The 15,438-nt window shown below is 46.5% G+C and overlaps 1 protein-coding gene across 18 annotated transcripts in view; it reads left to right on the top strand.

The window, feature by feature from the left end:
- Ppfibp1 (PPFIB scaffold protein 1) overlaps window positions 1–15,438 on the top strand; it is a 144,003-nt gene that overhangs the window by 95,965 nt on the left and 32,600 nt on the right. For 10 of the 18 annotated variants that reach the window (XM_075982260.1, XM_075982243.1, XM_075982249.1 and 7 more), the window contains exons 5-10: window positions 7,048–7,134; window positions 8,443–8,556; window positions 9,404–9,535; window positions 13,308–13,400; window positions 13,702–13,794; window positions 15,068–15,182. In XM_075982260.1, the coding sequence (XP_075838375.1) occupies window positions 7,048–7,134; window positions 8,443–8,556; window positions 9,404–9,535; window positions 13,308–13,400; window positions 13,702–13,794; window positions 15,068–15,182 (634 nt within the window). The remainder of the gene's footprint in view (window positions 1–7,047; window positions 7,135–8,442; window positions 8,557–9,403; window positions 9,536–13,307; window positions 13,401–13,701; window positions 13,795–15,067; window positions 15,183–15,438) is intronic. The other 8 variants (XM_075982258.1, XM_075982259.1, XM_075982256.1 and 5 more) reach the window with 1 other exon arrangement.

Genomic DNA, 15,438 nt, shown 5'->3' with positions numbered 1-15,438 from the left:
GTCCTGATGCTGACATCCCTTTGGGAAGACTGGAAACTCATGCATAAGCATGGTCAGTGGAGAGGAACTGAGAACATGGTGGGTGTGGACACAAACCCCAGCAGGGAGAAAGAACGGAGCCCTATGACTTCAGACGAGGTGGCAAAAGCGTCACTCAGAACACAGCTTTTGAATGAGCCCTGAAATATGAAAGGACCAAGATAGATGGTGGCCGGAGAAAGAGTTTTCCAGCTGGTGTGAGCAGCCGGCACATTCCTAACCGGCTTGGTGGTCAGTGACTCCACCCCTGGCTGTTTCCCAAAGAGCCATGCTCTAACTTGTAACCTAAATTTAGGCATCTCCATTGTCACTACTGCGTTTATCATTGTGCGGAAAATATTCTGTGTGTGCATATATTCATGTTTATGTGTGTGTGGAAACCAGGGCATGGGTGTGCACATGTTTATGTATGTATGGGGGCCTGAGTTTGATACTCAGTATCTGCCTTGATCACTTTCTGCCTGGTACATTGAGTCAGGGTCTCCCACTTGAACCCAGAGCTTACCAGGTCAGCCAGTCTGACCAGCCTACTTGCCCTGGGGATCCTCTGTCTCACATCCTACCTTCCAGCCCTGGAATGACTGGCAGGCTGCTGTGTTCACCCAGCTTTTGTGGAGGTTCTGGGGATCTGACTGCTTGCCTCGTGCTAATGTGGCTGCCAGTGTACCTGCTGATCCATCTCCCTGGCCACCAGCAATTTTGTTTGTATTTCTGGCCATGGAATCCAGAGCCATGTGCACTTGGCAAGTTCTCTATCACTAAGCTCCGCCCTCATTCTTCAGAAACGCTTTCATAGATTAGATTAAGCACGTGTCACAGAAAGTGTTCTGGGCTCAAGTCGGTTATCTACAGGTCCTCTTGAGCCATGGCTGCCACTGGTGGCCTTTGGGTGTGAGTGAGGAGAAAGTCCTTTGCCAGTAATAAATTGCTTCCTCGGTGTGTGCTGAACATAAAGACACAGGAAGTAGGAATAGCCTGAGCGGTGTGCCAGGGAGCAGTGAGTTTCAGAGCACTAAGGTACCCCCCCAGCACACCTCGACCTTTACGTCTCTGAGGAAGACACCCCTAGAACAAATGTCAAGTCTCACAAACAGGCACCGTCTGTTTTCAAAGGCAGAGCAGCTCCAGTTGCTGGAGTTGTCCTCCTAACCGCTCCACCACTGAAAGATGAATCATACTGTCTGCACTCAAAAATCCAAATACCCTGCCAGGCTCAGGGGACATTTTGGAAGAGGGTGGGAGTAAGCGCTGGAGAAGGGTGGAGTGGTGGAGAATGTGTCTTCAGGGCCAGCATGGCTGTGGCACTCTCGAACTCAGCAGCTGTGATTGCTGCACAAGATCGGGCATGTCAGCACTCCCTCGTGCGGAGGGAGGGTCCCTCTTCCAGAGGAGCTGCTGCAGTTAGTGGTTGCTGGGGGAGGGAGAGCCATTTCCTTCAGTGTGTAGCCTCTGGTGAGCTGCCCATGCTCCTGTAAGTAACTAGATAAACTCGTTAAAAAGACAGAAGAAGAAATGAAAGTAAAACGGGGGTAGCTGAGCAGAAGGAGCTCAGTGAGTGGAGACAGGGTGGATACACTCCAGTGTAAGTATAAAGGTAAATGTGCTCCAAGTGTGTCACATGTACACACACAAACATGTGCGCACACACACAGCCAGTTATCATGTGTAATTAGCATATGCTAATAAAGTACTTAAAAATCAATGTAAATTGGCTGGTGACAAATGAGCATTGGCCCAGGACCGGACTGGCTGGACTCCAGAATTGTGATGACAGGTGTGTGCCACCGGTCCTAGCTGGTCTGGGATTCAATAAAGAGAACAGAGCAAGACAGAAGGGAGATTAGCCACAAAGCAACAAGGGCTCCCCTTCCAGTGAGCTGAGAACTGTGGAGACCAGATGGCAGACAGAGGTAGCATTTCCTTCTAACTCTTACGTGCGTCTGAAATGACCTGTGGCAAAACGGTCATGTGACTGGATGCCAGCAGCTCCTACATGTTAGGCTTGCTATGCCGGTAACACAATGGAATTCCTGGCACAGGAATGAAAGAGGGGGGTGCCATGCCCTCATCCCGTGTGTAACTCCATTGTGCTCAGAGAAGTCACATTCCCAGATCAAACGATTGGCTAGCTCCAGGGGTCTCTAACTCTGTAAAAGAGACATTACTTGTTAGATGCTTTTCTCCTCATCGTGCCAGGGAGACCTGACTGTAAGTTCCATGAGTGAATCTGTGACAGCGGAGGATTCTGTGCATCCTATTGTTGACTCATGCAGCGGGATTGAAGTTGTCAGTGAGACTTGTCGCACACTAAAGTGTAAAGGGCTATCTCGCATGCATTTCAGAAAACCTAAATATCATGACTCGGGGTGGGCTTTGATGCTTTGGACGTAGGAATCTGTAAGGAACTTGCAATGAGTACAGTTTTTAATGGTGTACATCGTAGTTTAGAAGCCTTCTGGAAGGATGAAAAGAAATATGGAGGATTTTGCACTAAGAGACTATTAGGAAGAATAAACGGTTGTTCTAGTTTGCTTTCTGATGCTATATAAACAGCAGCTTTGGAAGGAAAGAGTTTATTTGGTTTGTACTTTCAAATCACAATCCACCAAGGAGCTCAGCTCAGGAAGCCTGGCGGACAGTTGCTTAGTGGCTTACTCTCTGGCTCATATTCAGCAACCTTTTTAATGTTGCAGCCCTCCCCTGCCTAGGGTTGGTAACACCCGCAGTGGACCAAGCCCTCTTACATCAAAGAATGCTAAGCAAAATGCCCCACAGGCTGGTCTTATGTAGGCAATTCGTTGATTAAGGTACCATCTTCCTAAATGTGTGAAGTTGACACCGAGGGTAGCGTTACAGTGATCAGGTCACATAAATTTGGTGATTGGTCGTCAGTGGCGGAATGTGATAAAAAGCTGATGTGTGACGTTGGGGACAGGACGTGAAAGGGAGGCCATTAGATGAGGAGAAGAGATTGACACACTATCAGGAGGAAGAGTAGAGCCGGTCATGAAAGATGGGTTGACAAGGGAATCGGGAGGCGAGCAGGAGAGGGCACAGAACCCACAGTTGCAGGGCTAAGGGAAGCAGGAGACTAAGGTTCCAGGGAGGATGTAGGAGAATGAGCTTTGCCAAGCAAATCTCAGCTCTAGACGGAAGGAAAAGAGGAAAGATGGATGTTGGGGGGTCTTCTGAAGAAGGAGGTGAACTAATGCAGCAAAGCCCCCTGAAGTAAGAAGTGCTTAACTGGAAAGAAGCGTAACTAGAGCGAGCCCAGGTACTCACCTTGTGTTCTACCCATGGGTACCGGGCACTTCTCGCTCACTGCCCCTTCATTCGCCCGTCGTTTAGCTAAGCGCTCCAGTGAGACACAGAATCGCTCACAGTGCACCATTTCTATGTGTAGTGGGGGTCATCCCCTGAGCAGGGTGCATTGTGGTGGAGTTTATGAATGAGCCCTTCATTCGAGGAAACCTTTACAGACCAGACCCAAATGTAGGTAGGTAGGGAAGGCTGAAGAAAAGAATAAGAAAGGGAAAGAGAGAGATGTCCGGGTAAAGGGATGCCTGTGTGAGTGCAGGGTGTGTCACTTGGGGGAAGGTAGACAGAGGTGACAGGTACCTGGTGGGCTTAGCTCCAGCGTTCTTAAGCAGTAGCAGGAAGAAAGAAGGCATGTCCCCTGAGCAGCTCCTTATCTACTTAAATACATTACCACTCTATGTAGCAATTCCTGAGACTTTTTTCTTCCGGTTCCTATGGGGACTATTAATGCCTCAGAAATACTAGCTGATTTTGAGTATTATAAGCACTTATCCACATCAGGACATTTCTGATTTATTTGCTCATTTTGAGTCAGTTCTCGGCATTTGGAGAACTGGTTTTGAAATACTTCATTTCTTTATAATATTTGGCCTGAAAGAATGCTGCCAATCTGGCTAGAGTCTCTTGTTCTCAGAATGAAGGAACAGGATGGGGTTCAGCCGTAGAGCATGTGAGCACTTCTCTGTGATGAGCGTTCATGTGAGACCCTGGGTTCAGACCCCAGCCAGAACCCCAGGAGGAAAAATGAAAGTGTGCATTTTGTTTTGACTCAGTGGCACGTGACTATTGTCAGAGCTACTCAGGATGCTAGGGCAGGAGATCTGCCTGAGCCCAGATGTTTGAGGCCAGCCTGGTCAACATAAGGAGCCGTACCCTGTCTGTTAAAGAGAGACAAAACTAGAAGATTCTACCTCTTACCTCATCGTACATAAAGCATTTTTTTAATCTAATGAAATGTGATTATAGACATTCCTTGCATTGGATTTTAAAAACAGATGACTCATAATGTGCATAATCAAAGTGAGGGCTTGAAAGCCGTCCAGGCACTGCCTCTGCACCTTCATAGATTAAGAACATACGTCATGTGTTCTGGCTGCTTTCCAGAAGACTATCCTCAAGGAGTTATGAACATTTCATTTTCATGGTCCCCAGGGGCTGTTAGTCGTTCCGACTACTCCATCAGACTCTTGTAAGTTAATTCTGGGCACTTGAGTTAGCAGTGTAAACAGGGTTGTGCCGCAGTAGTGTGCAGGTGTGTGGTGGACAGCTGGTGTTAACATCACACTCACTCTAAATGTGCATTGCACACTTGATAAATTAGCTTTTAAATTTTTGTGGCATCTTGGGAAATGTAATCCAGCATGTCTCCATCTTCAGAAGGAATGCCCCAGATTTAATCCTTACATCTTTCTTCCCCTTTCCACACGTCTTCCTCTCCCCCTTTCCCTTCCTCCTCCTCCCCCTTCTCCTCCCTTTCTTCCTCTTCCTTTTTCCATTTTGGTTTGCTTTCAACACATGACATCTGTCAGTCCCAGAACTGAAATAGGAAACTGGAGATGCAGGTTAATTCTGGAGAAAGAATGGATGTCACATCAGATGTTCCTGGGGAAGAAGGGAGCACAATTGGTGTTTTTTCTGATCCTAACTCTGAGGGATTGCCTTTTCAGTTGAATTCTGGGTGCCCCACCTGTCTATATTGGATTCCATTTGGCTTTTATCTCTGTCGTATTTACAGGAACATTCAGGGAATCCTCTGGATAAAATATATAATGTGGTTATAAGCTATTTAGATGAAATTATAAGGAACACATCCCAAGCTGGGCATAGAGTCTCATGTCTGTAATCCCGGGAGGCTAAAGCAGGAGCGTATTTCTGGGCAACAGAGTGTATGGGGTGTCTCAGTACTCTGTCTTAGGGTTCTGTTGCTCTGGAGAGACACCATGGGGGACTTAACAGTTTAAGAGGTTTAGCCCCTTATCGTCATGACGGGAGGCGTGCAGGCAGACCTGGTGCTGGAGAAGGAGCTGAGAGTGGAAAAGGAGCTACTTCTTGATCCCACAGGCAACAGGAAGTGGTCTGAGACACTGGATGTACTTGAGCGTAGATGAGACTTCAAAGCCCACCCTCACAATAACACGCTTCCTCCAAGGCCACACCTCCTGATAGTGCCACTCCCTAGGAGCCCATGGAGGCCAATTACATTCAAGCTACCACACCACTACTGTGTTTCAGAGTGACAGTTTTATGTGTCTTGCTCTTTCATGACTCGGGTATGAAAAAAATGGAAGAAAACGTCAGGCATAGTGACACACACCTTTCATCCCAGCTCTCGAGATGCACAGGCAGGTGAATCTCCGTGAGTTCAAGGCCAGCCTGATCTCTATAGTGAGTTCCAGGACAGTCAGGGCTTCATAGGAAAATGACTTTGGACTTAGTGTTTAAGTCAGACGGGGTGGGGGAGCTTCTGAAGGCTTCCTAGGTGGGAGCCTCCATGGAGAGAGGAGAGCTGAGTGGGCAGGGAGAATCCTCGCAGACGTCACCCCTGCCTGCTGCTCCAACAACAGGCATTGACAGTCCTGTGGAACCGGGGATGGATTGGAGGAATGGGAGGACATCACAGGTCCTAGTCACTGTTTTACATGCAAACTTAGTGACTGGCGTCCTTCAGGGACAGACGGAGTCTTGTCTTCTGCAGGCTGCTCAGAACTCTGCATGCCCTAGGGCTGTGCCTGTGGCCCCTGACAGTCACTTTTACAGTGTGCGCTAGCTAGCTTTTTGTGAACTTGGCACAATCTAAAGACATTTGGAAGAGGAACTTCAGCTGAGAAAAGGCTTGTAGACAGGCCTATAGGCTGTATTACTAGTTAATGACTGATGTAGAAGGTTCAGCCCACTGCAGGTGAGGGCATTCCTGGGCGGTTGGTCTTGGGTTGTATAAGAAAGCAGGCTCAGCGGGCCATGAGGAGCAAACCAGTAGGCAACATTCCTCTATCATCTGTTCTTGTCCTGACTTCTACTATGGTGTACTATAAAGTAAGAGAAATCCTTTCCTCCCCAGGTCATCTGTGGTCAGCGTTTTATCATAGCAGGGTACTTGTTTTCTGTTTGCTCAGAATTGGTGTATGATGTGGGATGTCCTTCTGAATCTGTGTTGCTTTTATTGGATAATGAATAAAATCGTTTTGGCCAATGGCTTAGCAGAGTAAAGCCAGGCAGGAAATCTGAAAAGAGATAGAGAGAGTAGGCAGAGTCAAGGAGTCACCACGTAGCTGCCAAAGGAGTAACACACTAGAAGCCTTACTGTGGTGATACATAGATTAGTAGAAATGGGTTAATTTTAGATGAAAGAGCTAGCTAGAAGTATGCTTAAACTATTGGCCAAACAGTGTTGGAATTAATAGAGTTTCTGTGTGATTATTCGGGTCTGGGCGACTGGGAAACAAACGAGCAGTCTTTGGTTACAGGCGTAGGTCAGGCAGTTGTGACTAGATGCTTCCCTCTTTGTACGTGCTCACTTTCCCTGTCATACTTATCTGAAGAATTATTAATCCTCGCATCTTCCTTTCATGGAAGTGACAGTTGTGCTGATTCAATTCAGGCCCTTTAAATTTAAAATATGTCAGTCTTCTGATTTGTAACATGTCAATTCTAAAGAACAGTTGACCTTATCAATGTTATTTTCTTGCTCAGACAAACGGACATCTGCCTGGGAATGGAGACGTCTATCAAGAAAGGCTGGCACGTCTGGAAAATGACAAGGAATCCCTCGTTCTTCAGGCAAGTGGTGCTTAAGGCCATTCCCTTCTCAGGACACGTAATGTAGAGTCACGTATGTGCTGAGCGCATTGCACCTGTAGTAAATGTGCCATCGGACCTGACTTTACATACATTTGAACTAGAAACTCAGATCTGTGAACACCTATAGTGTAAAAATCTCAGCCTGAATATATGTTAACCTTCCAGCTTTGAAAATGATACAGGAACCAAACAAAGCAGCCCGAGTGGAGCCTGCTGTTGGGAACTGCTGTGGGATGTTTGTTTGCTTGCTCATGGAGTTTCTGAGTACAGAGCAAATGTCTTCTTTTTTGTTCTTTGAACTAACCAGATCAAAGTGTGTTTACTCAGCTGGTCATTCCTGAGGAGAGCCCTGCAGATCTGCATGGGACCTGGAGGACGAAAGATGAACCCCACTGTTTCTGGAGACATTTGAGTGTGTTGTGTGCACTCGGCCTTTTTCTTTTTCCTTTGTGGTTCTGGGAGCCGAACTCAGGATCCTACACAGTGGAAACAGTACACTGCTCTTCACCCCGCCCTGGCTCTGAGCAAATCTGGGACCACGTTGATGTTGAAAGAGTTTATAGAATCTGAGTTCTTTACTCGTTTTTGCTCCCTTTATTATTGAAGCGTGAGATCTGCGTGGTCCTTACTATCTATTTCAAGTGCGGATCTCATTCCCTCTGTTGCCCTCTAACCTTAGTTCTTTACCATCACCTCAGAAATCAACAATTTTTTATAGATTCTTATTACTGAAGTGATTTTAATATGTAAAGTAGTGCATATTCTGATCCGCACCAAGTTTCTCCTAAACTGAATAGGAATCTTTAAGTCATAAGACAACATAGGGCCTACCTAGCATGCACAAGACCCTAGGTTTGATCCACACAAAACAAAGTGAAAGACCATTGTCATCTTGTTAAATCTGGGATGTCTTCAACCACCATGAGTTGTAAGCTGAGACTGTGCATTCATTTCCTGGCTGCCCAGACCCAAATAATCACACCGAAACTATAATTACAACATTTGGCCAATGGTTCAGGCATATTTCTAGCGAGCTCTTAACATCTTAAATTAACACACTTTTATTAATCTATGTACCACCACAAGGCTGTGCCCTACTGGTGGGGTTCTGGCCTCTTTCTCCTTCAGCAGCTTCTTGGTATCTGCAACCAATAAAAGCAATACATATCTTAAAGGACATCCCACATCAGTGAGTGATGGGTCTTACTGTTCCAGTTAGGGAATGAAGCATGCTTTGGGACCCAAAGTCTTTCAAACTCATTGTCGCCCTTTGCTTTAAATTAACAGGTGAGTGTGTTGACAGACCAAGTGGAGGCTCAGGGAGAGAAGATTCGAGATTTGGAGTTTTGTCTTGAAGAGCACAGAGAGAAGCTGAACGCCACTGAGGAGATGCTGCAGCAGGTATGGGCTGGCAGGAGGGGGAGGGGCCTGCCAAACTCTTTTATCGGAGGTGCAACATTCCTATCTGGTGTCTGCAGCAGTAAATTCCAGAATCCTAGCAACTGGTGTATTTAGAGTCTAGGAGGAGCAGAGTCTCAAAGCACAGATTTATGAAGTTAGACAATTAGAACAGATACAATGTTATAGTCTAAAAACAGACATACAAAGTTAGACATCTAGAAGAGAATACAATGTTATAGGAATTGTAAATTGATCTTTTGTGTTTGAATTATTTCCAACTCCCAACCATGAGATGATAAAAACCACATGTGACTTGTTTTTAGGCAAAAAAAATAAAATTTCACACATGCGTGCATCCATGTGCACACACAGGGCTTGTAGATTGAGAAGCATGGTGATGCAGTGGACAAAGTGCACACGGAACACGTGGAACACATGGAAACAAAACCACTTCTGTTGAATGTCTGCTGCCGTTGCCTGCCTGCCTAACTCCAAAGGCTCGCGACCTCTCAGTCCCTTAGTTTCCAGGTCCCTAGAAACCCTGATCAATGCGGCTGATAAGCTTTTCTACCTCCTGAGATTGTTGCAGGGATTGTCTCCTTGTTGCTGGCACATAGCAAGCAACGTGTACAGCAGTGTTGTCATCAGGGTTAGCAGTGTAAGCAAAAGCTGCATCTTCTCGACAGCCTGATGCCGTGTTTAGAAGGTCCTTAGAAGAAGGTCGTCAGCAGTGTGGCGCGCGGCCGTTATTCTTCAACCACAGAACACACCTAATCGTTGCTCTTTTCAGTCATGACAGAAATTTATAATAAAATGACTTGTGACTATTGCTCTGAAATCCTAACAGGAACTCCTGAGCAGGACCTCGTTAGAAACACAGAAGCTGGAGCTCATGGCCGAGGTCTCTAACTTGAAGTTAAAGCTGACAGCTGTCGAGAAGGACCGACTGGATTATGAAGACAGGTTCAGAGACACGGAGGTGAGTAGTGTGCTGGTTCCCCTCCCCCCTTAGCCTGCATGCACACATTCCCAAGACAGTTTGAAGTTCCCGGAGGTGTGAGGGAGCTAGTCACAGTGTGTTCAGAGGTGTGAGGGACGGTAGCTAGTCACAGTGTGTTCAGAGGTGTGAGGGACGGTAGCTAGTCACAGTGTGTTCAGAGGTGTGAGGGACGGTAGCTAGTCACAGTGTGTTCAGAGGTGTGAGGGACGGTAGCTAGTCACAGTGTGTTCAGAGGTGTGAGGGACGGTAGCTAGTCACAGTGTGTTCAGAGGTGTGAGGGACGGTAGCTAGTCACAGTGTGTTCAGAGGTGTGAGAGAGCTAGTCACAGTGTGTTCAGAGGTGTGAGGGACGGTAGCTAGTCACAGTGTGTTCAGAGGTGTGAGAAGACAGTAGCTAGTCACAGTGTGTTCAGAGGTGTGAGAAGACAGTAGCTAGTCACAGTGTGTTCAGAGGTGTGAGGGACGGTAGCTAGTCACAGTGTGTTCAGAGGTGTCCTCCGTCAGAAAATGAGTGCTAGGAAGGGGAGGGAGCAGGGTTGGTTCCTTTTCTCTCCCTTCATGTCAAATGTCTGCATACTGCATATTGACTCTGTGTTATCAGTACCGTGTGACGTCAAGCTTGAGATGTTACAACTTATTCCACTGTGATTTCTAAAATAAAGTTTCCCATCCAGGATCGGTTACAGTGGAAAGCCTTGGTTGTTTACCTCCTTTGTGGCAGAAGGAAATAACCGTCTTGATTCACGTTCTAACCTTGAAATTGCCTGTCAGTCCCTTTTAAGAGCTCGTTCCACGCTCACCAAGACGCGTAACCCAGTCCCTGAGAAGTCCTACTTTAATCCTTTTTTGTTGTCTTTTTCAAGACAAGGCTTCTCTGTGTAGCCCTGCCTGTATTGGAACTCACTCTGTACGCGAGGCTGGCCTTGACTTCGGATATCCACCTGCCTCTGCCTCCCAAGTGCTGGGATTAAAGGTGTGCGCCACCACCGCCTGCCTTCATTTTAATACTTGCTACAGGAATCTGCTAAGATGTTTTCCTTTCCCTCATCCTGTCATCGCTGACTGCACACTTAAGCACCGGCTGGGGCTACAGAAGGACTCTTCCACGGGTGGAGATGGGAGGAGGCTGCCCACACCACGTAGGCAAGGTTTAGTGAAGTCTTCCCCTGTACGCTGCTTAGTTTAGTCTGGGTGTGAGGTTAGCCAGTCAGGGGAACTAACTGCAGCTGGTGTTCTTGGCCTTTTTGGTAGGATCCCAGGGCCGCACCTACATCGCTTGAGTCTGCCTGCGTCTTGTGTTCTCACTCAGATGCCAAGTCACACTGTGAGCACACTTCCGGGAAACACAGTCCCTGATCGTTTCCTATGAATAATCCACGCTACTCATAAAATGGAGTGCACATATTCACAGGGCAGATTGCAGAATATTATTGTGATTTTTATAAAAAAAAATAATCAAAATAGCCTCCAAAGGTTGAAATAGAAGGAAATATGTAAATGTTCTGGCTCAGTGTTTCCTTAAAAATAAAACATTTACCTAGATATTGCTGTAATCCCAAATCTCTTAACACTATTTGAGAATTTTAGAGAGTTTGGATATTAGTTTCTAAGAAAATGTTGAAGTAAGGAACACTTATAGGCATTTCCAAAAGAATAGTGCATTAGCATCTTTAAACCTTAAAGATTTAGGACTTGCCTGTCCTGGAACTTGCTGTGGGAGTGGGTTGGCTCATTCAACAGCGCCCCCTTCTGGTATGAGCATAGATGGCTGAACCACAGAGCTCTGCAAGGAGCCTGAACTGAAGCTAATTGAAGTAGTTTATATCCTGTTTAATAAATACTATATAGTGCCATGTTTTATATCCCATCTAATAAATATTATATAGTGCCATGTTTTCCAGCCAGACTTGTTATGGGCATATCTGACTTCTTCCATGTTGGAACTTCAGAGTCATATTTAACTCATCACTACCAAAAACAACTGGATAATCTTACCTTCCTTCCACCCTCCCTCTCTCCTGCCTGCCTTCCTTTTCCCTCCCTCCCTCCCTCCCTCCCTCCTCTCTCTCTCTCTCTCTCTCTCTCTCTCTCTCTCTCTCTCTCTCTCTTTCTTTCTGTTTTTTTTTTTTTTTTTTGAAACATGGTTTCTCTTTGTAGCTCTGTTTGTCCTGGAATCCTAGAACTCACTCATAGACCAGGCTGGCCTCTGGCTCCCTAGTGTGCTGGAATCAAAGGCAAGCGCCACCATTGCCTGACTTGCATAAGGGAAAATGACCCCGATATGTAGTTCAGTTTCTGTAGTGGTTGCTTCGTCTTTGCAGTCAGCACAGAAGAAATCGGCAGTGTTTACAGTAATGCCTGCTGACAGCAGCTGAGTCTAAACACCAAGGGAGGAGGGCCACTCCTGACTTATGTGCAGGGACGATGAGCAAATGAGGGAAACTGACACTTTTTAAATCCAAATTCAGAATATTTGGGCAAATTTTGAAAGCACATTTTTAAAGTGACAGTAGAAATGGTGTTAAATTCTATTGTTATGAAACATTTGGATTTTTAAAATTTTGCACATATAAAATTACATTATTGTATTGGGTATTTGAATATATGAGCGCACACGTACACACACACAAGACTTTCATATACCTTCAGGTTGAGATTCTTAGTTTAAAGAAATCTGAGTCTTTATTTTGTAGACTAGACAAACAATTGAGGAAATCTTCAGATTACTACTAATGTGTCGCAGAAAAGGGTCTTCAGTGGCTGTGCTAGAGAACACCTCTAGTTCTGTGACAGGGTGGGGGTCCTTAGATAGTCTGAATACAGAAATGGGCGCTGATGGTAGACTGCCCTTGTGAGTTTGTCCCATTTCCATCATGCTAGTAAGCACCGACTAGAATCACTAGTCACAGCCCAGTCAGCCATTTGTCTTTGTCAGGTTGTTGTGCCCGTGAGGAATTGTCCTGATGACCTAATTGGTGTAGGCAGGCCCAGCCCACTGTGGGGCCTCCATCTCCTGGACTGTATAAGAAGCTAAGCGAGCATTAGCCAGGTGCACCAGCCAGCCAGCAGCATTCATGGTTCCTGCCTCCAGCTCCCAGACTTGGCTTCCCACCCGCAGTTCCCCCAGTGGTGGACTGTGACCTGGAAGTGTAAGCCCAAGAAACCCTTTTGGTCAGAGCGTTTTACCATAGCAACAGAACAGAAACTCGGGCACATCACCGTGACAGACACGACAGGTTATAAAGCTCACATCACCGTGACAGACACTCACGACAGGTTGTAAAATGTCTGTTTTAGCCCACAGTTTTAGAGCGTTTAGTCCAGAACGAGTGGACCCCATTGCTTGTGAGCCAGCATTGAAGCAGCACCTTGTCCTGGAGTGCATGGCAGGGAAAACCACTTACCTCATGACCAAGAAGCAGAAAAAGGGGAGGCACCAGGGTCCCACAATCCCGTCACCCCATACCTTCCAGGGATACCAACCCTAGCGTTTTCCTAGTCAGAATCATGGCAGCATTAGTTTTCATTGGCCCAGCACTAGGGGCAGGGGTCCTGGAAACTTAGGTCAGGGTTTTAGCGGATGCGTGGTTTGGCTGTTGGGTGGATCTCACTGGATCTCCCCTTGTTGGGACTGGTTCTCACAGCTCATCTCCGAGGAGCTGTTGCTGGCTTAGGGCCTCCTGGCTACTCCTTTGCTAACGGTGCTTTACCCTTTTCTAATTAATGATTATTATTTTTTCTTTTTGGACAGGGGCTAATACAAGAGATCAATGATTTGAGGTTAAAAGTCAGTGAGATGGACGGTGAAAGACTTCAGTATGAGAAAAAACTTAAGGCGACTAAAGTAAGTTCTCTTGGGGGGAAAATAATTTTTAAGCATGGTCTACCATTTTGTGAACAATCTTATAAAAAATATTTTCCAACTAGTACATGACAACGAGCACGTCATCCAAGTACACAGTGTTTCCCTGAAGCTGGAGACGCTGAGCTCACTAGAGTTCTCAGTACAACCCAAGGCTTGGCTAACTGGACGGGACACGGCCTGCTGTTTCTGTAGCCAGCCCTCTTTATGAACTGGTGCTGTTCTCCTGGTGATTCAGTCTGCCTTTTTCTGCCTCGCTCTCTCTCCTCTGTCTCTCTCCCAGTCTGTAATGGCCAAACTCTCTAGCATGAAAATCAAGGTGGGTCAGATGCAGTATGAGAAGCAGCGGATGGAGCGGAAGTGGGAGTCCCTGAAGGTGGAGTAGACGTTGGCGGGAGCCCCGTTGCTGCCGCTTGCCTCTTGGCTTGTGTCGTTTTGCCGTGATGGTGTTTTCAGCAGCATGCACATTCATCGTGTGTGTGTGTGTTTGCCTGTGTGTGCGTGTCACCTGTTTATTGAGAATACATACACCCTGACTGAAAGGACAAACAGATCTCTAATGTCACTAGTGAGCAGGTAAAATATGACAGTATTAGCGCATACGCTTATTTCTTGGACTGTCTGGCCCCTACGCATAATAAAACAGTTGTTGGAAGTTCACCTGGGGAAGAATTCATTTCAATAACTGGAGCCTGCTCTTCTCTGTTAGGGTTTTCTGGAAGGTCAGTGTATGAGTTCCTCCTTGTGAAGGGGAAGAGAAGCCACTGCTTAGAAGTCCTGCAGGGAGAGGGGTCGGTACCTCCTGCAGGGTTGTGAAGGTTTCTGAACTTGACTCCATCCTTGCCATAAGTCAGGTGTGCAGGGCCACCTTGGCCTCCTGGGTGGATTTTTCAACACTGCATGTCCAGATAGCGGAATCTGAGAGTAAATCCCACGCTGAATAAGAGGCGGGCATGTTGTCATTGCACAACTGGTGTCTGCATCAGATACAGCCTGCAAAATACGAACTTGCTATGGCTAGAACTTTCTAAAGCAAAATTTAAAATGTTAACGAATACATCAGTGGCCTCAGAAGCTTTTGCAGGCCCACCATTTCAAAAGGAAGACCTAAATCCTCTTTTTCTAGATTCCCCTTTTCCCTTGCAGCAGGAGTTTGTCTTTCTCAGTGATCTAGAGCATGGTTTGGTCACAGCCACCCCCGAATTGCCTCCCCTTGGCTACTAAAGCCCAGTGGTTATCCCAGAATCACGAGTCGCCTTGAAATGCTTGAGGAAGCCAAGCAAGCCTTTTTGAATTTGTATTTTATTTTGCTTTTCTGACAAGTGACTAACATTGGCCATCTCCTTTGACTAACTTGGCGAGACTTTCTGACTTAATGTAGGCCGACTTTAGGGAATACCTTGCCCTGATTATGTTTCCGTTTCTTCTTACACTTGCTCACAAACCTGAAACAGTGACCCCGTGATGATTACAAACGAGTCATATTAATAGTGCTCATCATAGCCTCTGTCTCATTGTGTTCACGTGTAAGTTCTGCAGAGTTTTGTCTCGTTCCCAGAGTCTTGAGTTGACGTTAAGGCCAGTATGCTCTAGAGATACTCCTCTTCCGCCATGGTCTCCTGTATTAAAATGAATCTGTAACTTTGTAGGATGAATTGACATCTTTAAAAGAGCAGCTGGAAGATAAGGACTGTGAAGTCAAAAGACTGCAGGAGAGACTGGTGTGCAAGACCAAGGGAGAAGGTGTGGACGTCCTCGATCGAGGTGAGCGCTTGATCCCTCGCTCTGTGCAGGTCCTGTGGGCTACAGGAGAGGAGCTGGCGGTGCACAACAGAAAGTCAGCCTCAGTGACGTGTGGGTCCAGGGAGGGGCACACAGCTGCGGCCCCAGCTCGTGGACTCTGAAGCAGAAGGATCGTAGTTGGCCACCAGGCTGGATGACACAGGGAGACCCCCCCATTCGGTTTTTTTTAATCTTGAAATATGTATAATATCTGGAATACTAGATCAGATTTTACCTT

The sequence above is a fragment of the Microtus pennsylvanicus genome, chromosome 8 (genome assembly GCF_037038515.1).
Source record: "Microtus pennsylvanicus isolate mMicPen1 chromosome 8, mMicPen1.hap1, whole genome shotgun sequence".
Lineage (NCBI taxonomy): Eukaryota > Metazoa > Chordata > Mammalia > Rodentia > Cricetidae > Microtus > Microtus pennsylvanicus.
The sequence above is the reverse complement of the archived record's forward strand: the minus strand, read 5'-3'. Positions and strand labels throughout refer to the sequence as shown.